The sequence below is a fragment of the Monomorium pharaonis genome, chromosome 4, assembly GCF_013373865.1.
Source record: "Monomorium pharaonis isolate MP-MQ-018 chromosome 4, ASM1337386v2, whole genome shotgun sequence".
In the NCBI taxonomy this organism is placed as follows: domain Eukaryota; kingdom Metazoa; phylum Arthropoda; class Insecta; order Hymenoptera; family Formicidae; genus Monomorium; species Monomorium pharaonis.
This window is the reverse complement of record NC_050470.1, coordinates 30518968-30541117: the sequence shown is the minus strand read 5'-3', so window position 1 is coordinate 30541117 and position 22150 is coordinate 30518968. Positions and strand designations below refer to the sequence as shown.

Below are 22150 nucleotides of genomic sequence, written 5' to 3'. Positions count from 1 at the left end.
GCTAGAGAACGTACAATAAATATAAAGTATTATTATAATAAATTTTTATTTAACAGGTAAGGAATTTTTATAATTATTATACTAATATATACAGATCATTTGTAATTTATTAAATTTATTAATATTTTTTATTAATTAATAGTAAGAGTAATAATGCTATTTCTAATAATGTTTTAATAATTAAGTAATATTTATTATATAATTATAATATTATTTGATACATATATACTATAAAGTTAATATCTTAATTTATAATGTTTCTTTAAATCTTATTTTTACAATATATATAATAAAAATGATATAAATATATTATAAAAATATATCAAAGATGTATTCCCAAGAGGGAGGCGGGTCGACAAGTTTGTACGATCGCGCACCGCCGTTGCAATCCTCTCCTCGTCAGATGACGCCGCGGTGTCGCGTTCAGCGACATGCCAAGCAGTTTCCTGTCTCGGTCTCAGTTCGTCATTCGTCGACTCGTTCAATCTTCGCCCGCGTAAGCGCGAGAAATGTCGCGGCGACTCCGTGCAAAGTGCGCGAAACCGTGCTCACGTCTCGTCCGCATCCGCCGCTTGCGATAATATTCGCGTGGTCGTCGCTCGCTCCAGCCCCGCTCTCTATCTAGCTGCGCCGCCGCACGAAGCGATCGTTTTCCCTGGACGCAATTTTCACACATGCGATAACGGTGCACTGTGGGCCAGCAATGGTGGGCGCGTGATTTTGAACAATTCGAGTTATCGAAGGAACGCGCAGGTACGTGCGTGTGCCGGACGACGCCGGGATACGCGCGACGCCGTGCCCGCTTCGTCGCTCCGGAGCGTCGTCGCCCGTCCCCCAAGATCCCGCACAACGGAAGAATCCGCGCGGCGCTCCGACCACGAACCCCGATTTCATCGGGTTCGATTCCGCTTGGTGGCACCTTTCCCTCTCCCTCCCGCCCTTCCACCGCTCAATCGCGAAACTTCGTTTGAGGTTAGGTACCGCGCCATCCCTGGTACACGCCGTCGTGTACGACGTCCTCTGCGACGTCCCGGCTGTCGCTGTGGCGCGCGTCGGCAACCCGGGCAAGTCAGGTTCGACCTGCCACGCCGCTCGCAAGCGGTTTTTCGTGTGCGCGCTCGAAATTCCGTCTCGTAAAAATGGCGCGTTCTGTTGAGAAATGGCGCTGATGTTGCACGACGGGCGATTCGCGCTACGCACGTACGCACGCACTCTCGGCACTCTCGCGGTTTATTTGCCTTTTTTCCTTCCCTCTTCTCGCTTTCCCTCCGCTTTCCTTCAGCATTATTTCGAATTCGCGTTCGGCGTTCGCGTTCGAACGCACGCTCGCGTCAAACTTCGCACGAGTGAACGGCCGCCTCACGGGCGTCCCGCGACTTTTGAAAAGTCGCGACCACAACGGATTTAAATTACTCTCCCTCGCTTGGATTTCGAAATCCTCGACTACCATCACCTACATTGACGACGTAGACGGCGGAATCGCGGTTATCAACGCGGACAATCGAAGCCACCGATAGACCGTGTGTTCGAGCAAGTAAATAAAATTATCGACGTCATTTGTAGTAGAGTGAAAAATAAATGTTTGGATTTTTTACCAGACGAATGTGTGTACACGTGCGCGTGTTCGCCTTTTAATTATGATATTCAGCATTCCTCACGTCACAATAATAGATTCTTTAAAATCTCTTCGTTCTTTTTGTGAAGTTTCTAAGCGAGTTGTTTAAGTTGAATGACAGATTTAAACTATAAGAATAAAAATAAGTTCAATATTCTTATACACTTTTCAAAAACAGTTTTCTTTTATGCAACCAAGGCTATTTATAATGTTGCTTCAGTTGTCAAAAGATTATCTTCTTTCTGTGTGTACATCGCAGTTTATATTTGCGTATTATGTACAAATATACTTAGGAACTCTTGCCATTTGTGTTCTTAATTATTTATAATGCAAACATTGAATTGATGCTGTATGAGTAAAAATTTATATTTTTTATATTTAATTGTCATTAGACAACTAAATATAAAAAGATGTTTTTTATGGGATACTATTGTTTGAGTGTAATTTGTAATATTGAATAACAATGCTGAAGTTTTGCATCCAGGTATCGTCATGTCCACTAATAAGGGGCAGAACGCGAGGGCACTGGTGGAGCCCTTAGCTCTGGATTCACGTACGCTGGGCGACAGCGATCTCAGTGCACTGAGCCTATCCCATAGCACTAGTGAGCAATACACATCAAACGACTTTGAAGAGTTTGCAAACATTCAGGCGGAATTTGAATGCATGAATTCGGAGGGAGTTATGGCAGACGACGAGCGGATAGTAATTGAGCGAAACACTGACACTGACACGATAGTACCTGATGTGGAGATGACTGAAGTTTCTGAGCAAGCACAGACCGAGCACGTTTACACAGTGGCCAATCAAAACAGCCAGAATATTGTATTTCAGACGAAGCCCACGCTGCAGCGAGTGCCAGTGTCAGCAGTTCAGGTAACATTTCTAATCTAACGACATTCCAATGCTTAAACGCGACGTTCGACGTTTTACGATAGTTTACTTCCTTTTTCCAGATGAAGCCCAATATCTGTCAGACTACGCAGAGTCAATCGATAATGATAGTGTCGCCTGCAAGTGGAACTGGTACCAGTCAAATTTTGAAGATATCACATCCACCAACAGCTTCAGCTGAACAATTGCAATCTCTAGCACAGACTCTGATCACTGGCAAATCCGCGGATGGAAGCGTTGTTCAGTTAAGGACTACTCAGCCCGCTAAGTCTATAGCGACGACTAGTGACTCTGGAAATATCACTATCAGTAACATGCAAAATGTTAAGATTTCCCAGCCAACATTGAAACGGTCAACACAGAACATTTCGCAAGGACGTAATGTAAGATTATTAATTGTAATATTCATAAAATTATATAATATAGTTAAGAAAGAGAAAAAAAGAGAAATTTAATTAAAATATAGATTCCCGAAATGGATGACTAGACATTCTTTATTTACAATTTTAACTTTTCAACCTTGTATAAAACTAAGACATGTATAGAGTAAGATTTGGGATCAAATTTGACACTTGTCAGTTTTTTTTCAAAGCTATAGTCATTACCCTCGTTAAATTATGAATTACATTTTAAATTCTATTAATATTTTTTATAGGTATACACAAAGATGATATTGACAGGAAGTCAGTCACAATCTGGTACTCAACAAGTTCTCATCACGAGTTCGCAAAGTGAAAATCAGCTGCCTCAAGGGATCAAATTCCTTAATAATACCTCCTCTACTTACGGCAGCCCGACGAAAAATATAACGTTGGCACAGATGGGTATACTTTCTACTAATAAGCAACATATTTTGCCGTCATCTTCGCCAAAGCAGGTTTGTCTCGAGTTGCATGTTATGACTCGTTAAAATTGTACACGTCACACATTCTTTCATTTTTTTATAGGGTATGATACTGAATAAGTTGCTACAATCTTCGACATCTCAACCGTCTAAAGTGACCATAGTATCAACAAATACCATAAAATCACCAACGAAAATCCTGCCTGCGCCAACCATCAGTCTTCAGGCAAAATCTTCGACGACAAATCAACAACCCACATTCGTTACATCCAAATCATCCACGCAACAAAATCCGCAGAAAGTGATCATTAGACAGGTGTTAAATAAGAAAGAAGTGATTTTTTTTTCGTATTTTAAAAATTAATCTATTTTTCGATAAATGATGCAACAAAAATTCTTTTTTTTAGAGCTCTTTAAAACCTGGTAATGTACTTGGAAGTGGACAAGTAATTAGAATACCTGCTAACCAGAACATTGTAACTGGATCCAATCAAGTCCATCAAATTCAGATGTCTGGAAAACAAGTATAATATTTTATAATTTATCCATGATTGACCAATCATAAATATGGGTGTATGTACATTGTCTACTATACCTTTTTTTTAGGTGCAATATGTAAGATTAGTCAGTACTTCTTCAACAGGATCTACTAATGTTGTTACCGTAGGCAAATCAAAGGCCAGCACACTTCAGACTGTAGGTATTGGTCAGAAAATAGGAAATCAACAACAGATTGTGAAGGTACAATAAAATTTGATAACAATTTTTAGTAAAAAAAGACATTATGTTGTACATATGCTTATTTTTTATTTCAGAAATAATATATTAATAAAATAATGGTTTATATTTTAATTAAAATATATTGTAAGTGTGATGACTATTCTGTGATCTTCATTTAGGTTGTCCCACTGAATACCGGAAGTCAGTCTTTGAGAACTGTTGCACCAAAAGCAACACTGACAAGTGGCAGCCAGAAATTACTCATACCTGCTGCGGCTGCTGCTGCTGTCGGCAGTCAGTCAAAGAATGCAGTGGCAATTCCCGCTTCAGCATTGAGTCAGTTAGCTTCAGGACAGGCAGTGCTGTCAACTAATCCGAATGTTGGGAACATCGTTGTTCTACCTGCTCAATATATTCAACAACAGGTTTAATATCTATTTAGGCCTTTGATCATTTAGCTCGTTTTTCTTTTGCATGCTAATATTAAACAAACCGGGCAATTTAAGCAATATGAGATTCTGAAGAACGTGTAATTTTTTTATCTTCATACAATACTGCAGTTGATTTTCATATGAATTTTCTGAGAGTATATGTATATCTTCTTAGCTATATAATTTTGTGTGTGTGTATATATTTATATAATATTGCTATCTCGTTTGGACAGTCAACAGATGAGGTAAAATTGAAGTCCCACCAAACAACGCCAGGTCTTTTAGGAAGTTCACAAAGTTCTACAACGACACTTTGTGTAATTGATGGAAAGAATTCCCAAAAAACAGTTTATGGCAATGTGGAACCAAATGGTATTAGGCCAAGGAAACCATGCAATTGCACGAAATCACAGTGTCTTAAACTGTAAGTATTTCGTCAACAATTTCTACTGTATGAAAAAATTTGATGATATTTAAATCACTTTAATGAAAAAGAATATCTCAATTTTATTCGACTATTAATTTATATTTATGTGTTTATTATTTTGGGTGTGCATTTAAAGAGACGCTATTAGCGCTATTAGCATCAGTTTATTGTACTATCTTTAATGAAAAATGAAGATAGCGCTAATAGCGTCTTCCGTAATGCCCATAGTAGGCTTTGAATTTACATTTTCATTTGTTTTTGTCACAGATAGAAGCAAAAAGAATTGTTAAAATTTAAACTGATTTAATCAAAGTAAAAATATTATAGAATTATATTAAAGTTATCTGTTTTTAAAGCGTAATTAATTTAAATTGACATATATTTTTATTTAAATATAATTTATATTGTTTAAGTAAAATCTAATTAGCAATTTTTATGCCCTAGTTATTGCGATTGCTTTGCAAACGGTGAATTTTGTCACATGTGTAATTGCAACAATTGCTCAAATAATCTTGGTAACGAAGAGGAGCGACAACGCGCAATTAAATCCTGTTTGGAGCGCAATCCTAATGCCTTCCGACCTAAAATCGGAAAAGGTCGTGAAACTGGAGAAGATATAAGGAGACATAACAAAGGCTGCAATTGCAAACGTAGCGGTTGTCTGAAAAATTATTGTGAATGCTATGAGGTATTTTGAGATACATAAATATATTGTTCAACAAATAAACTTGTAAAAAATTTTTTCTGATTTATTAAAAATACGCGACCATTTTTTATTTTTTCATATATATATTTCCTAATAGTAATGTGACTAATGTATTTACTTATTTAATAAAAATTTCAAGTACAATTTATAAATATATAAAATATATAAAAATTGTAATAATATTTAAAGGTTTTAAAATGTATTTGTCATTTAATGGTGTGCATATCTTTGTCAACATAAGAAATTTAAATATATTTTTCTTTTAGGCAAAAATTCCATGCTCTGGAAATTGCAAGTGTATAGGCTGTCGCAATATTGTGGATCCAATTCTACAGAAGAAATCTTTGAAGGATCTGGTAGAAGCAACTGAAACTAAAACGACTCAACTTACTTTAAATAAGGCACAATTACAATTATCTGAAATGGCATTTAGACCTCCTGCAACATCTAACACTGGTACAAGGTTTGTATAACAAAATTTCTTTATAAATGTTAAAAATATAAATGCTATAAATAAATTCCTTAGAAATCTCGCAGATGTAATATATGATATGTATATTTTAATTTAGATATTTTTGTTTTACACACACACACCCACACACACACACACACATATATATATACATATATATACTTTTTAATTTATATATTACAGACAACCATTCAATTTATTGACGGAGAAAATAGTAGAAATAACATGTCAATGTTTAATGGCGCAAGCCGATGAGGCAGAACGTAATATGTTCGATGACGAAACATCCCAGCGTATCATAATTGAGGAGTTTGGTCGATGTTTAAAAGAGATCATTGAGTCGGCGCACAAAGCTGAAGCTACTTAGCAGGTGCACTCGCGATATTGTAATTTTTATCTATCATTATTGATTATGAGAATTGAATATAAATAAATATAATATAATGAGTGTTGGTACCAAAGACGTTACATAACGCAAGATATGAGAGTCTTGGAACTTTTTAAACTCACCAAGTTATTCTTTAAGCGCCTTTCAAAGCGAGTTTGCGACGAATAACTCTGCGCGTGAATTTGCTTCTGAGTGATATGTGGGAATGATATAAGCTATAAATGAGAGAGAGCAAATCGCTTCCATCCAGTTTTTGACTAAACAATAAAAATGACATTCTATAATTTATACATGAAGAATGCTTTTGCTGTACTCTATAACTAAATCATTTTTGACTTTTCAATTTTGAACGAGAACAGAAAGAATGGGCGCATTCTGCAGCCACAACAGCTTAGTAGTCATCAAACGTGATTAGCTCTTACTTTTAGAACCATGAAATCAACTGTGTTATTCTGTTGAAAATCTAATAATATTGCTCAACTGTTGAGTCTGCTGAATGCCACTAGTGTCAATTTGCCAAGAACTTTTTACTTGTGTTTCAAATGTTTTAAGTCATGTATTAGTAAATAAGAAGCGATAGTTCACTTTGTAGTTTAATTGCTTGATCATCATTACCATTTAATAAATTTACAGTGTTCAGAGAAGCTGATAAAACATTTCGTGAATTTATCGGTTGCATTTCGTATATTTTTAGAAATAAGTCGTTAAATTTGCGAAATATATATACATAGAAATAAATACTAAAATTAAAAATAATTATAGTAAAAATGTCCTTATCTGTATCTTTCTTTATAGTTTATTTAATCATAGAAATGTCTATAATAGTTTAAATCACAGTTGTTATGATATATACTTTAATTAATAACAGTACAAATATATAAACTTTATATGTTTCATCTAATGTGTAATGAAATATTAATAATAATGTTAATACTTTAATTAATATATTATATATAACAACTGCGACTTCAGCTTTTATAGGATTTTCTTTCTTCTATAATTGCATATTAAAGAGTATATATTATTTACGTGATACATCTTATTTAATTGTGAATATTCAGTGTTTTATATATAGTAGCACTATAAGTATCAAATAAAGCTCTACTTTCAACAAAAGGTACTTGATATTACATATGAAAAACTCTGTTACTTGTTAATACTCTTAAAACTTAATCATCCTTAGTTTTTAATTGCTTGTAATGTAGGTTATTGACGGCTCGATGTCGATCAAAGCAAATGAAGTCATTTATTTAGACTATGAAAAAATATGTGATGTTTGAAGCATCCTGTATTATATATACATGTATTTCTTAAATTAAAATTATATGATCGAAAGTGCAGCTATAGTTTGCATAGAGATATTTATTAGGTTTATGCAAAAGTAATGGGAACTTACTATTTTTGAAATAGTCATTGAAAATGTGTTTAATACTTACTAAATTGTAACAAATGTGTGTTGTAAGGACAACACACATGAAATTATTATCTAGTAATGTTTTACAAAGAGTGTTTTATTAACAAAACTCCAATATTCTTCCAATATTACTTTTTCATGAACCTAATACATATATATATATATATATATATATATATATATATATATATATTCACATTATATTATATACATTGCGATTAAAATGTGCAGTACAAGGAAAAATCCTCTCATTTTTATCTGTGTCCACAATGAATATTTCTATTTAAATTCTATTATTATATTAACTTTAAAAAACCGGCTCGTTTATTATTCTTTCCTGCACACATTTCGTTTTTTTCTTTTTTATCTTATTTTTTATGTTAAATTTATGTAAAACGCAAATAATTTTTTAGTAAAAAGGAATAGTAAGATAATACAAGACAGTAAATATGTACTGTTAAAGATATTATTTAAAATTTGATTATCTTATTTTTACGTATTTTACTACTCTCTTTTTCGTATTTCTCTTTTGTATTCTCCTGTAAAGATTCCACGGCAGATTCGTCCATTTTTTCCACAGTAACGGCGCTCTGTTCCTTTGCATTTATCAAGTCAGGACAATCCTTCTTTAGATGCGTTACAGCTCCGCAAATTTTGCAGCAACCACCATGAGGATACATTCCGTTGGGATTGTCAGGGCATTGCATGGCAATGTGACCCTGCTCGCGGCAGATGAAGCACTTGGCGTATCTATAGGTGGAATCCTTGTTGACTTTGCAGTCGAAGTGGGTGTGTTCCGTTGAGCCGCACTTGAAACAAATACCTGTGCAAGCCTCATCGCGATCAAGTTCAGGACAATCTGACAGATTGTGTCCAGATTTGCGACAATTAAAACAGACAAGTTTTTTTATGCGAGTCAAGGCTTTCTCAGCCCTGCGTCTCTCCAGCTTCATTGCTATATCGACTTCAGATTTTGGTATACCTGAGCAATAATAATATAATGCACATATTGTCAATATTATACTTTGGAGTTAATTTCTTCACTTCTTTTACAATTGTCAATAATATTGGTTAGAAATCAATAATAATAGTAATAATTAAATTATGGAGATTTAAGATTCTTGAATTAGATTGCTCATTTTCATACTTAAGAAAATAAAAAGAAATAGATTTAAAAAATCAAAATAATTCTTTTGAGGATTCTTACATATTAATGTGTAGATATATAATTTATTTTTTTTTTATTAAAATTGCAAATAAAAATTCTGCTAGTATGTATGTGTTTAATAATAAGTATACAATTGTATACTTACCCTTCATTATCATTGTTTGTTTAAGTTCTGCCAATCTCTCTGCATCTTCTTTTTTTACAGGGAATCCATCAAACATAACAATTTCAGTTTCTATACCATTGATTATTATTTTCGTGACACCAGTATTCTCTGGTTTTCTCCTTTTATATTCTCCTTTTCTCTTCAATTTTTCTTCTCTCGTTTGTATATTGCCTGAGATATCTTTTTTGAATTTCTTAGACCCATGTTCAGACATTTCTAACTTCCTTTTTCGATTCCGCTTCTGTCGTTTGCTCAATGCAACATAATTCGAATTTTGTCGAGGATTTAATTCTTTTTCACTGGCTACCAGATTTGAATTAGTGAGGGTTTGTTCCTTTTTCTTAAAAATTTTAGTTGTTTTCCTTTTTGCTGTTTCAATTTTTGCATCTCCCGTTTCTTGTAATTTCTGTACATTATTATCTTCAGATACTATACCATTTTTAGAATTTTCTGTGAGATTTTGATTTGAATTTGAATTCTTATGTTTCTTTGTGTTAGACTTGGATTCTTGTGATTTCCATTCATTATTATCTTTGGATGCTACATCATTTTTAGAATTTTTTGAGAGATTTTGGTTTAAATTTGCATTCTTATGTTTCTTTGTATTAGACATGGATTCTTGGGATTTTTGTATATTATCACATTCAGATGCTACATAATTTTTAGAATTTTTTGTGAAATTTTGGTTTGAATTCTTATGCTTTTTTGTATTAGACCTGGATCTATTGTCTTCAAGTTCTGCCCATTCTTGAATATTTGTATTAGTGTTACTGTTGTGTGTGTCTTCATGATCTTTCAATAACTCTCTTGCTGATTTTTTCTTCTCCAAAGGTATCTTGTTTTTGCTCTCCTCTAATTGTTGTTTCATTATATGCCATGGTGTAGCTTCATTTGGTAATCTCTCATTTGAAGCTTTGGATCCTTTTGCTCTCGTATACCTGGTCATCTTTGTTTACCTTAAAAGAAAAACATATTTAATATTCTTTATTTGCTTAGATTTAAGAATTGTTCTAAATTTGAATCTTTTCTAAATTTTAAAATTATATATATTGTATATAGATTCTGTGATTCTTAAGTTCTTTAATTTGTTTAAAATATACACTTTAATACTCCTTGCATTATTCAATTCCTAAATATCTTAAAGTTATTTGTTTTATTTTCTATTTACAAACTCACAATTGAAAGTTGCTACTTCAAAATAATTATATGTTACTTTTCAATATAGATTCGTATATTTTCTTATGTATTAAAATTAATGAGTTTTTGCATTGTTAAATTTTACAATAAAATATTCATAAATTTTAATTAATCCAGATTCAGATGTACAAAATTAGATAAATGTAAACTATCATGCAACTTGTGAAAAATAACCTTCTTTGTAATAAATTAGTAATTTATAAATAATGTACAAATATAAGCATATTCGTAAAAAAGATTCATTCATTTCTACAATAAAAGAAACTTTTCTTATAGGAGTATACGAACTATTGTGTTATATCACGTGGAGTAATTTGGAGGTTAGAAAACCAGAACTTAACTCTCTATGTAGGGAATTTCAAGAATACAAGGCTGCGTTCAGATTCCCCGCCGAGTGTTTCCACTGATGGACTGATGCTGGTAGCGCTAATAGCGTCTCCCTGAATCCACCCCCCCGATCCCCGATATGCCGCAATATTGGAAAGAAGCGCCCACTGGAAAAGTATAGGAACACTAGGAACACCGAACACGGTTTTTTTCGTACACAACCATACACAACAGTACACAACTGCAACCTGCAACCTGCAACAAACACGAAGCTAGTTCGCTGCATCGTGTTTACTCGCGGATGTTTTCCACGCGTTTATTTTCATGTTAAATTAAAGTCTATCTAAGTATACTCTAAGATTCTTGAGACATGGCAGAATTTGTCGAGAAGCGGTGCCAGGACATGGTTCCTGAGCTGGAGCAAATGGAGAAGCTAAAGCTCTTTGATAAAAACGAGATTCGGTGAGCCATTGTTGATTTAGGTTATTTGCGCGCGTGTTTGCGAGTCTGACAGCTTGAGCGTTTACATTTATTATCATATTTTCAGGAGTATCGCGAAAAAACTTAAAGAATACGAGTATAAAATTCAACGACACACGAAGTGCAAGGAAGACTATCTTCGGTACATTCAGTATGAAATGGATCTCTTAAAATTAGTCAAGCAACGGCGAGATGTAAGTAACTGCGTCCAATCCAAATTTTATTATATTTATATGAAATATAAATATTATTTTATATAAGACGAATTTTTTTAATTCATCAATTGATGATTAAATTATTTTATGTGTAAATACAACTGTGCTTTGTAAAAGCATTTGTACGTAATGTGACTGATTAATGAATTTTAAAAAACTTACCTATTTGTAAGTATATGTATATATATTTTTTTATTTTAGAAATATGGTATCACTCAAAAGAGGTCGGTCATAGACTATGCCATAACTAATAAAATGAATAATTTGTACAAAGATGCGATAAATAAATTTCAAGATGATATTCGATTTTGGATTGCTTATATGAAGTTTTGTAAACACGTGGTAGGTATTGAGATAAGATATGTTTGCTATTTTGCTGTACTTGTTTAATCTAATATGATTATTTGTTTCCATAGCACTTCCACAGCAATATCGATAATATGTTAGGCAGAATGCTACAAGTGCACAGAGATAAGCCAAAGTGCTGGCATATAGCTGCATGTTGGGAATTGGAGGAGAACAAAAATGCACAGAATGCACGGCAATATCTCCTTAGAGGTTTACAGATTCATCCTGACTCTCAGTTATTATATATTGATGCTTTCAAGTAAGAAAGTATATCAATTTTTTTCTATAATTTTTTTGTTAATTATTTAAAATATACTTGTGTTTTTTAATATAGACTTGAATTAGATAATCCCTTAGCCACTGATCTTAATGATGAAAGTACTGGAAACCAGGGAGACAATTCAGAATCAGTGACGACAGACAATAGTGACATACCATTTCCATTGAAAACAGCATTTGTTATATATCAGCAGGCTTTCGATCACATTAAGGACATTAAATTTATAATAGAGTTGCTCAATATTACAAAGAACTACGATAACATTGAGTCATTGCAGAATAGAATTATTCGGTATATACACACATATATATATATATATATATATATATATATATATATATTGTTTTAAATATAAAATCCTGTTAAATTTGATTTTGTAAAAATAAAAAATACGTTCTAATTATAGTGACATGATTCAGAATTATACTAACGAGCCTTTGATGTGGGATACGATGGCACGTCGTGAATTGCAAGGTCTAGTGCAACCTGGTCTCAGTGAATCACCAATGGAACTAGAGAACACTGAGCAGGTCTCTTTGAGGGATCGCATTACATCGTGCAGCAAAGTTTATCAAACTGCTGTCAAAAGAATTAAAACTGAAGAAATCTGGTCTTTGTATATAGAATGTTTATTGGAAATTAATCGTGATCTTCGTTCGTTACCAAATTTCAAACGTAAACTTCTGAAGACCGCCTTAATGCAAGCTCATCAGGCAAAAAAATTGAAAGAAGAATACTACTTACACTGGGTTTGTATTCAATAATATTTTGCTGTAATGTTCATACTGTATGTGGACAATTACCAATTGTAGACAAAATTTGCTTAAATTTCATTATAATTTATTCGTCTAAATTAATGTTTTTAAAAATATAGTTAAATTTCCTACACGTTTATTTTAGCAAGGTTTTCTACTTGAAACTTTCAATTAAAATACTCATTGAATATTAGATTGAAATCTTTTTCAAATTAAAGAATGTTTTAAAAAAAACTTGTGTTCCTATTTTTTTTCTTATAAATATATGAAAATGGCTATTTCGTAGATTGGTATGTTGAGCGTTGACAAGGAACACGACGAGGGCGCGCGGAAAAAGTTGGACGAGGTGCTGCGAGGAGCTACCGAAGCTGTACCAAATAGCGTCGATATTTGGCATGCGCGGCTTAATTATATGTTGCAGTGTGGCTTGAAGAAGGAAGCGTATGCTATGTTTCCAAAAGTAAGAAATCTTGCAAATCATTAATGTAATAAAATTTGAACTTATTTCGATATTTTGTTAATCAGGCGACGGAGATATTGGGCGAGAAAGCGTTACCCTTGTGGAAAATGCGGATCTTACATGCCCAGATAAAAAGCTCTGAAGAGGCTGAGGAGAGCTTTCAAGCAGCTTTGGCGCAGCCACTGATAGCCAGAGATATTAAGCCTATGTGGCTCGAATGGCTCGTTTTAACGAAAGGTATAATTAATATCTGGTTTTTCCGACTTTGCGTTTTTATTACAAATGTTTAAGCATTTAGTGTTTTTTTTAATATGACGAGTCTTTTTATGACATCTATGTATATATTTGCTTTTTCACAGGCATCCGTGCTGCTCGCAAGGCGTACGAGAATCTTTGCATTCAATCGAGCACCTCGATGGATTTCCACAAGAAAATGATCACATTGGAACTTGTACAACCGGAGACTCAGCCAAAGTACGTACGACAACCTTACGAAATGGCAACACAGCAGTTCGGGACCAACAACACATCTATCTGGATAGAATATATCAAGTACGAGATGAAGCACGGAGACCCGAAGAGAGCCAGTGATATTCATGAGCGAGCAGTCAAGACGTTAGATCGTAGTTTAACGTACTCCTTTATAGCGGATTACAGCTTGATCGCAGCGAAACCTGATTCCATAAAATGATGCCGATCGTAAACTTGTATTATATGTCCCATGTATTTGTGAACTATAAAGAGTACACATAGAAATGGGCTAGAAGATCACCACGCTTCTGGCAAGAAGCTAAGGACTGAGAAATGAGTATACTTCTTTGATTTATCTAGAAAATTAAAAACGTATTCTAAAAATGTATCTAATTTAATTTATAAAAAGTAATGTAATGCAAACGTATAGAAAAGGATTATGAAAATATATAACGAGAATCTAAAACGAGCTTATCCTTTTAATTATCATTCCTTTTATTTCGAATCACAACTTATTTTTTTTTCCGAGTTCAAAGAGTGACTTTAATCAGTTCAAGTGTCATACAGTCTATCATACATTTACATTATTTTATTATAGGTAGAATTATTTATTTTCTATAATATATGACAAGGAAAATTAATTAAGTATAATGAATTTAAAAAATTCGCTAAATTAACGGAGCAATATCTACTTTATTAAGATAGAAGATTTTTAAAGATATTTTTTAACAGTATTTTTTATTCATAATGTAGAAAAAGATTAAATTATGAATAATGAATTATAAAATACATTTGTAAAATTACTGTTTGCTTTTGAACGGGAGTAGCAAACAACATTAAATTGTTGATATGAAAAAGAAGTCAAAATCTTATACAATACGTATACACACACACACACACATATATATATATTTTTTTTTAAAGATAAATGTTTTATTATTTGTGTATGTGCATGCTTTGTAATATATATATATATATATATATATATATATATATATATATATATATATTACAAAGCATGCACATACACAAATAATAAAACATTTATCTTTAAAAAAAAATTGCATAAAATTTGCTGTTATTAAATCGTAACGTATTAAAGCATTCATTTCTGTAAGTTTATTAAAAGTATATCGTTTATACTTACTTTTAATACAATCACTCGATAAAAACTATAAAAATCTACAGCGGAACGTAGTCTAGCGAACTGTGTAAGGTTTTCACATTACATATGTACCGCATGTTTATCAATATTCATACTGTAAGAACACTGCCGACGATATGATTTTCTCTTTCCCGCTCCACGCCTTGCGAGCGTGACCGACCGAAAGCACCTCTCGCCGAGTCTAGCGAACTGTGTAAGGTTTTCACATTACATGCGTACTGCATGTTTATCAATAGGTTTGTTCTGGTTGCCTACACTTTTACACTTCTACGAAAAGTATAAGTTCTCATTGGCTGGTTAAAAATATAAACCAATAAGAACTTATATTTTTCGTAGAAGTGTAAAAGTGTAGGCAACCAGAACAAACCTAATATTCATACTGTAAGAATACTTTGCTGACGATATGATTTTCTTTTTCCCGCTCCACGCCTTGCGCACGTGGCCGACCGAAAGCATCTCTCGCCGAGTCCATGGTGTGCTGCGTTCGGAAATGTCACCCGAGTGCTCTCGGGTATCATTCTATCCTTGTTGTTCGTTCTATGTGAAACAAAGATAGAATGATACCCGAGAGCACTTGGGTGACGTTTCCGAACGCAGCCAGAAGGAAAACAAGATGTGCTCTTGCGCATATAACCAATTAGCGCGTGGATCCAAATCGGTGACATATTGATTTATTAGCCAATAGAATTAAGACCGCAATTTTTCAAATAAGATTAAAATTTTATTCCTGTCCTATATATAATGCAATTTTATTTTATATAATTAATTGTAAGTAAAAAAAAGATATAATTATATATAAAGGAATATTAAAATTAATGTAAAAGAAGCATGAATTGTAAATATGTATATTCACTTCGACGTATACAAAGTATATAAGTCTTTGAATGTAGTCAAAGATATAAGTCATCTAGGGGGTCAATTCTGTATTTCTAAAGAAGTGAAAATGTGAAAAGTGAGTAACAGTGATTGATATATATTTTGTTACTTCTAAAAGTATACACCAATCAGTGCAGACAATGCTCCTCACTTTTTATATTTTCACTTTCTTCAGAAATACAGAAGTGGACTCTTTCTAACAGCACTGTCAGTGCAATAGGTACTTATAAGTTACTAGGGCTACATTCCAAAACGTCCTTTCCGAGGAAAATTTTACTCGATGTAATATAGAATACGTTACGTGTACTATATATTTCGAGTAAAATTTTCCTCGGAAAGGATGTTTTGGAATGTAGCCTAGATACGCAGATTACGCGTACGCAGGTTACGCTGCATGTAAAGTCACCCTAAGAGCACACCTTGTTTTCCTTCCACCATGGGTTCTGTCAATCTTTGAGTATTATACTCAAAGGTGTCAACACAGTTTCTAATCTAAACACGAGAAAGTTAATGTCCGACAATGTGCAGCGGCGAGATGGCAGCACCAAGAAAAGATTCCGAGTCGAGGAAGATATATGGTGGTTTTCCCGTATCCGAGCTTGTCAGTCGCCATAGAACTCGTAGGAATTCGCTCGTGGAGGTGCTCGATGAGATTCGGGTGAGTTGCTCCAATTGATTCGCCCTGGTACGCGTTGAGCTTGCCGCGCGGGATTCGTCCGACGACGTCGCAAAAACGCGCGTGCCGTCGCCCGACCGGTCGCCGTCAAGACGACTGACAGTTTTGCGGTTATCTCCGGGGAGCGACAGACAGGACCGACAGGTTCTCTCTGATCGGGTGTCGTGCAACGGAAAAAAGGTATACGCGTGCTGACAGTTCGCACGGATGATTGTACGACTCTGTCATGACCTGTCGTTCTCGCACGAAGCGGAATCGAGCCGACGTGTCGATCGACTCCCGCGATTAGTGATTTGTGGACGTCAGTTGTCGGGGGGGGACCGCGGCTGCTAGGCGTCAGGATTATTCTTCGAGATCCGCCAATGATTCGCTTTTTACCCGATAATGTGTTCTCTTCTCCCCGCAGGTATTTCGGCATCCCCGTCGCTCCAGACAATGCCTGTCTCGCGTGACAGACGACGGATGGCTCAGAGCGACGTTGCCAGACCGATTTCTGCTTCCACCGCCTGATCGTAGGACCATGAGAGAGTAGGATCTTTCGAGCCGAGCCATCATTCGTCGTTAAGATGAGTGTCGGTTCCACAGGCGCTGCGGATTTGTTTTCCTACCTGGAATCGAATAAGCTTGGGGAGGTCGAGGAGATCAAGAAAGTACTTCACGACCATTTCTTAAGTAGTGAGTAACGTATATTTTGTAACATTAGTTACACAAAACAAATTATTTTTAAATTGTATTGGGTCATCTACAGCAAAGGACAATTGGCTGGTAAATGGATTGTTTGATTATTATCTTTCTACGAACTCTTTGAGGACAGCGGAAGTATTAGCGGGGGTACGAGAGCCACACGATAAACACCTATTAGATCGTTTGTCAGATATTCTTTCAAAACCTGGCAATAGTACGCAAAGAGTACAGGCACTCACATTGCTTGGTCATATAGCCAGACGCCAGCCTACTTGGTTGTACAAGCTAGCCAATCATGCTTTATTCAAAGATCTACTCAAATTACTTAAGGTATAATATATTTTTGTTTTTCCTCTTTGTCAACTTGTATGTTTATTTATGTATGTATGCACAAAACTTTTTTATTAATTAGACAACTCTGCATTTTTTAAGCATGTTTAACATAACAGTGATTCATTTTGAATGTATTTAATTTATGCCTCATACATAATTTTATATGTTAATGACTATTGGATGGAATTAATTAAAAGCTTTATATTCAGAATATATATTTGATTTGAAGAATAACATTTTAAATACTAGAAAATGTACATATACATATAGTTCTTACAAACCTGTATTTTTTTAAGGTGGAAGCAGATATATTACCACTTATGAGTGCCCTTCTTTTGTTAGTAATATTGTTACCAATGTTACCAGCTGCTCTAGGGCCCTACCTAGCAGAAATATTTGAGGTATTCGGCCGCTTGGCCACTTATTATCATCATCATCAATCATCTTTACTTTCTTCTTCTACTCCTTTTAATTCGACCACAGCACCAAATGTCATCGACAAGGACCATTTGTATCTCATACATTTGCAGGTGAATATATTTACCATTATTTTACAAGTGTGCAGTAACGTTAACGCAAATTACTTATATCATGTTATTGTTATAGGTAGGATTGTACCGCTTGTTTCATAGACTGTATGCGATGTATCCTTGCAATTTTATATCGTATCTGAAGCAGCAGTATGTTCAACGTGATCAATTGGCTACATTTACTCATACTATTAGACCCATGTTGGATTCTGTGCGTATGCACCCTTCTCTTGTCACAGCATCGAAAGATGCGGAAATTTCAGCCACTAGGTATCTATATATGCTAGATATAAAATGATATATCTTACATTAAGCAGCGTCACCTAAATTATCGTTACCTCTTTTTATGGTTGCATTACAGATGGAAAAAGATGGAACATCACGATATCGTGATAGAATGTGACCGTTTTACATTAGACAAGTGTCGCGAAGAAATTTTAGGAGCTGTTAACTCTCGGTGCACTCCACCTATAGGTCAGCATTGCTATCATTTTCATACCTGTGTCTTATCTTCCAGAAGAATGCGAGTAGAAAAAATAATGCTTTATGCGCCAACAGATCAATCTTCCATCACTTGTGCGCCAATAAACATTTGTGGGGGAGTAACGACTATGGAAATTAGTAATGGGGAAGATGATACATTCTGGTCACCAAGTATGACGGTGTCACCGCACAGTCCACCGCAAAATGCATCTCACGAACCACGCTCTGCCCCGCCGACGCCTAATAACAATAGAAGCGGTACTTCCCCGCCCGAAGCTGCTATCGAAGCTACCCCCGAAACGACTCCTGTTAAGGTATGCAAAAAGATATAAAAATTAAAAATCAACATTAAAAAGCTATAAGCCAATGCTTTATGCGATTATTATTTATAATATAAAAATTATTTTTGAGATATAAAAATAAACTGATAGAAAAATAAAGATTGATATAAAAATTATTGTTTTTTCTATGTTCTCGAAAATATATACCACATTTCACGCAGGATCTACGAAAATTATCAACGAGACAAGCGCCTATAGGGTCTAGTGCGGTGCGTGCTTTAAACGCGCTGGGCAACGGCACATCTTCTCGGCCATCGACGCCGACGCCTATAAATTCCTCCTCTGTTTCCGGAATAAAAGGCGTAGATACTGCAGCGAATACGCATGGATTTCTGTCGAATAGACTAAGTAAAATTATGGCGGACAGACAAAATGTTCTTCAGTCGCAAAAATCATCGAATAATAACGAAGAAAATGGAAGACTCTTAGAAATGGCTATAAGTCAAAACGGGAAGAACGATTCTTGGCAGGAGGATCAAGAGGTTTAATTACTATTAGAGCTGATTAGAGCTTATATTGAATTAAATATAGATGTGTTGTATGTAATATGTAATATATATATAATTCTAATATAGGTATTGGAGATTGTCAGTTCGCACGGAAATGGAGCAATCGAAATGCCAAAGTATGTCGAAGCACAATCTGAAGCACGAAACGAGAGGAACACCTATGGCACTCTGTCTGATTTGTCGCAAAAGATTTATAAACTTCGACTGTACTCTCAATGCCATTTCCAAATAGAAGACTCCAATTCAAACGTAACGCACAAAGTAAAGTATCGAAAAAATTGAAAATCTTAAGAGATTATTTACATACGATATTTTACACTACAGCAACAATGAAAAAAATATTTATATATGCAGATTCGCCACTCCAGATCTTGTCCGGATATGGATACGCAGAAAAAATATAACGAAGACGTGACGGATCAAGCATCAATAGGAGCAAAAGATGCTGGCAGTCAAACATGTGATTTATTTCCATATGAACATCTGTTGCTAAGAACATTAGATCAGAACAGCCAAAACTTTAGTCAAGAAAGTTCTGATTCAAGAATGTCGCCAATCAACTTACTCGATCGGTATATCGAGGCATGCGCAAGAACGAATAGCTTCTCTAGTAAAACGAGTAAATATGAAGCAATCTATGTATAGTAAATATTTTTAATAGCAAATGAAGTGAAATATTAATTTTTTACAGGACCAAACACTATCAGGCAGAAACAAAAGAAGAAAGGAGAGGAGGATGCTGAAGAAGACGGAGGAGAGGATGATAATATAGATCCAACTTGCGCTAATCAGTCACTTCAACTCATGCAAATGCAATTGCAATTCGAGCGGCAACGACGGGAGGTTCATGCTGAACGTAATCGACGTCTGCTTGGTAAATTGAGAGACTCGCGAGCTTCGGAAGAGCATAATCTTGCTTTGGTCCGTTCATATTTTTATAAATATTTATTCAATTTTTATACGAATGTTGAGATTTAGCATTGTTTGTCTTACAGACTGAGCGTTTAAAAATAATCGAAAGAGAAGTAGAAGAATTGAAAGCGCAATTAGAGCATAATAAAAGGGAAGCGTATCAAACTGAAGAACAATACAAAGAAGCTATGCATCATTGGCAAACTAAAGTATTTATTTCATTTTCGTAATGTAGAATATAGAAAAGAAAAATATATTAGAAGACTAATAATAATCATTGGTTACATGTATAGTGCGTGGAAGAGCAACAGCAAAGTCGTACGTTCAAAGAGCGTTTGGTGAATTTAGAATTGGATTTAAAAAATGAACAAATAAAAGCGGCTGGAGCGCAGCAACAACTTCGTTCAGTCGAAGCGGAACTTTTCAACGCAGGGCAACAGCTCAAGGCGGCATTAAAAGTTGCGGATCGTGGCAAAGAACTGGAATCCATTGTGGAAACTATGCAGAAAAGATTTGTGCTTTTAGGAGAGGTAACTTATTCCTTAAATTAAGAAATTTATGTTAATAAACTTGGTTAATAAAAATGTAAGCTGAAAAAAATTATAGCAAATTAATATCATACATTATGAGAAATATGCATTTCTTTTTGCAGGCGCAATTAAGATTAGCAGAAAACACAAGTACCTTCTCACCAACAACCAAACAAGAAACGGTGCTGATTCAGAAATCATGTACAGAAGAGTTAAACAGTAAGCATTTAAAAGACTAACAAGCCTGAGAATGACGTACTCTGCGGAAAATGCAAATTACGAGTACTATCGAAATTCTTTTGCAGATATTCGGCGACAGTTGGAATCACGATCGTCACATTTGGAAGCTCTAAAAGCACGCTTGAGCGAGTTAGAAAATAAGGAAGCGCGTAAAGAGACACAACTGGTGAATCTGCAACGCTTTCTGCAAGAGACAAAGGAGCAGCACGCATCCGAATTGGAGGCTGTTGAATCCAAGTATCGGGCGCAAGTGGAGATCAATCTTCTCTTGGAAGGCCGCATACTTGAGCTTCATGGTAAACTAGAGACTGCAACGTACTCCAACACTTCGCCCATGGGTAATCCCGCTTCCTCGGCATCGCCTAAAGAACGATCTCCTCCTCTCTCAACCAGCTTAGCTTCGTCCAGCGAGGGTAGCCTCGCATTTATCCATCCGGGCGCCGGGATCATCGTGAATGATTGTTGCGATACCGCGACGGGTGAGATTCCCAATCTGCAAGCTATGATAGAACCTGTACCGAGTAGCAGCCAAACCGCCTCACCGTTACGCTCCGTCACTCAACGATCATCGATGCCGAAACAAGATTAACGTCACGGAAAATGTTTACTGCAATGTGAGTCTCCCGTATACTGCCGACAGACGATATACGGGATTATTATCGAAGATTATACATGCGAATGCTCTGCGATCATTACTTAGTGTCGCAGTACGAATGGAAAGAAAGTTATTTGTAGCTTTTTATTGATAGATTAGACGAGATTCGTAAAGAAGTTGGAAGCTAATCGACTGATTGCGATCGAACAGGCATGCTACGTTTGTTAGTGTTGGTATATCTCCGTTCTTGGAAACAATGGATTCACAGTGAATAAATGGTTGAGATATTTTGCTGACCAACTTGACAATTTTATTTTCTGCATGTACTATCCTGGCTAATATCCGTTTTTAACATTTTATTCATTTTACCAATGACATTCTATTAAATATTATCTCGCCGTGAGAATAAATCCTCAGGTTTATCAAACCGCATGATCTCCAGTAATAATTTAAGAATGTCAAACTTACTGATTGGTTTTAAACCAATAATTTTGAAGT

The 22150-nt window shown here is 35.0% G+C and overlaps 4 protein-coding genes across 10 annotated transcripts; 3 read left to right on the top strand and 1 right to left on the bottom strand.

The window, feature by feature from the left end:
* Positions 1 to 279: 279 nt before the first annotated feature.
* Positions 280 to 7828, top strand: LOC105829751 (protein lin-54 homolog). 4 transcript variants are annotated; one of them, XM_012668820.3, is made up of 12 exons: positions 280 to 753; positions 2100 to 2491; positions 2572 to 2892; positions 3165 to 3386; positions 3457 to 3687; positions 3761 to 3877; positions 3960 to 4094; positions 4253 to 4498; positions 4738 to 4928; positions 5376 to 5619; positions 5904 to 6100; positions 6293 to 7828. In XM_012668820.3, the coding sequence occupies exons 2-12, from the start codon at positions 2108 to 2110 to the stop codon at positions 6474 to 6476; spliced, it is 2472 nt and encodes an 823-aa protein (XP_012524274.1). In that variant the 5' UTR covers positions 280 to 753; positions 2100 to 2107; the 3' UTR covers positions 6477 to 7828. The 4 variants fall into 4 exon arrangements, with proteins under 4 accessions (XP_012524274.1, XP_012524273.1, XP_012524275.1 ...); XM_012668819.3 differs by having other exon boundaries at positions 280 to 1534; positions 2088 to 2491; XM_012668821.3 differs by having other exon boundaries at positions 281 to 1534; positions 3457 to 3669.
* Positions 7829 to 8270: 442 nt separating this feature from the next.
* Positions 8271 to 10913, bottom strand: LOC105829155 (putative uncharacterized protein DDB_G0282133). 3 transcript variants are annotated; one of them, XM_012667819.3, is made up of 3 exons: positions 10784 to 10913; positions 9225 to 10201; positions 8271 to 8893 (listed from the first exon to the last, which is right to left on the bottom strand). In XM_012667819.3, exons 2-3 carry the CDS (start codon positions 10189 to 10191, stop codon positions 8382 to 8384), a joined length of 1479 nt encoding a protein of 492 aa, XP_012523273.1. In that variant the 5' UTR covers positions 10192 to 10201; positions 10784 to 10913; the 3' UTR covers positions 8271 to 8381. The 3 variants fall into 3 exon arrangements, with proteins under 3 accessions (XP_012523273.1, XP_012523270.1, XP_012523272.1); XM_012667816.3 differs by having other exon boundaries at positions 10731 to 10910; XM_012667818.3 differs by lacking the exon at positions 10784 to 10913 and adding an exon at positions 10617 to 10757.
* A 226-nt stretch (positions 10914 to 11139) lies between these two features.
* Positions 11140 to 14247, top strand: LOC105829154 (U3 small nucleolar RNA-associated protein 6 homolog). The gene is made up of 9 exons (XM_012667815.3): positions 11140 to 11231; positions 11317 to 11443; positions 11666 to 11806; positions 11881 to 12071; positions 12147 to 12383; positions 12499 to 12841; positions 13134 to 13307; positions 13373 to 13544; positions 13667 to 14247. Exons 1-9 carry the CDS (start codon positions 11140 to 11142, stop codon positions 13996 to 13998), a joined length of 1809 nt encoding a protein of 602 aa, XP_012523269.1. The 3' UTR covers positions 13999 to 14247.
* A 2090-nt stretch (positions 14248 to 16337) lies between these two features.
* On the top strand, positions 16338 to 21952 carry LOC105832281 (hamartin). 2 transcript variants are annotated; one of them, XM_012673086.3, is made up of 16 exons: positions 16338 to 16477; positions 16902 to 17170; positions 17244 to 17509; positions 17809 to 18042; positions 18119 to 18312; positions 18404 to 18516; positions 18601 to 18839; positions 19028 to 19348; positions 19442 to 19636; positions 19730 to 19994; positions 20067 to 20296; positions 20371 to 20496; positions 20581 to 20817; positions 20940 to 21036; positions 21123 to 21671; positions 21807 to 21952. In XM_012673086.3, the coding sequence occupies exons 2-15, from the start codon at positions 17062 to 17064 to the stop codon at positions 21644 to 21646; spliced, it is 3150 nt and encodes a 1049-aa protein (XP_012528540.1). In that variant the 5' UTR covers positions 16338 to 16477; positions 16902 to 17061; the 3' UTR covers positions 21647 to 21671; positions 21807 to 21952. The 2 variants fall into 2 exon arrangements, with proteins under 2 accessions (XP_012528540.1, XP_012528539.1); XM_012673085.3 differs by having other exon boundaries at positions 21123 to 21952.
* The last annotated feature ends 198 nt before the right edge of the window (positions 21953 to 22150 follow it).

Bases quoted from the DNA above. Each gene is read 5' to 3' on its own strand.
- LOC105829751 (XM_012668820.3), top strand. From the start codon at position 2,108: ATGTCCACTAATAAGGGGCAGAACGCGAGGGCACTGGTGGAGCCCTTA. The intron at 3,878-3,959 runs GTATAATATTTT...CCTTTTTTTTAG, and splicing joins TTCAGATGTCTGGAAAACAA to GTGCAATATGTAAGATTAGT. The intron at 6,101-6,292 runs GTTTGTATAACA...TATATATTACAG, and splicing joins ACATCTAACACTGGTACAAG to ACAACCATTCAATTTATTGA.
- LOC105829155 (XM_012667819.3), bottom strand. From the start codon at position 10,191: ATGACCAGGTATACGAGAGCAAAAGGATCCAAAGCTTCAAATGAGAGA. The intron at 8,894-9,224 runs GTAAGTATACAA...ATTATTGCTCAG, and splicing joins ACAAACAATGATAATGAAGG to GTATACCAAAATCTGAAGTC.
- LOC105829154 (XM_012667815.3), top strand. From the start codon at position 11,140: ATGGCAGAATTTGTCGAGAAGCGGTGCCAGGACATGGTTCCTGAGCTG. The intron at 11,232-11,316 runs GTGAGCCATTGT...TCATATTTTCAG, and splicing joins TTTGATAAAAACGAGATTCG to GAGTATCGCGAAAAAACTTA. The intron at 12,384-12,498 runs GTATATACACAC...TTCTAATTATAG, and splicing joins TTGCAGAATAGAATTATTCG to TGACATGATTCAGAATTATA.
- LOC105832281 (XM_012673086.3), top strand. From the start codon at position 17,062: ATGAGTGTCGGTTCCACAGGCGCTGCGGATTTGTTTTCCTACCTGGAA. The intron at 17,171-17,243 runs GTGAGTAACGTA...GGTCATCTACAG, and splicing joins TCACGACCATTTCTTAAGTA to CAAAGGACAATTGGCTGGTA. The intron at 18,840-19,027 runs GTATGCAAAAAG...CATTTCACGCAG, and splicing joins CCGAAACGACTCCTGTTAAG to GATCTACGAAAATTATCAAC.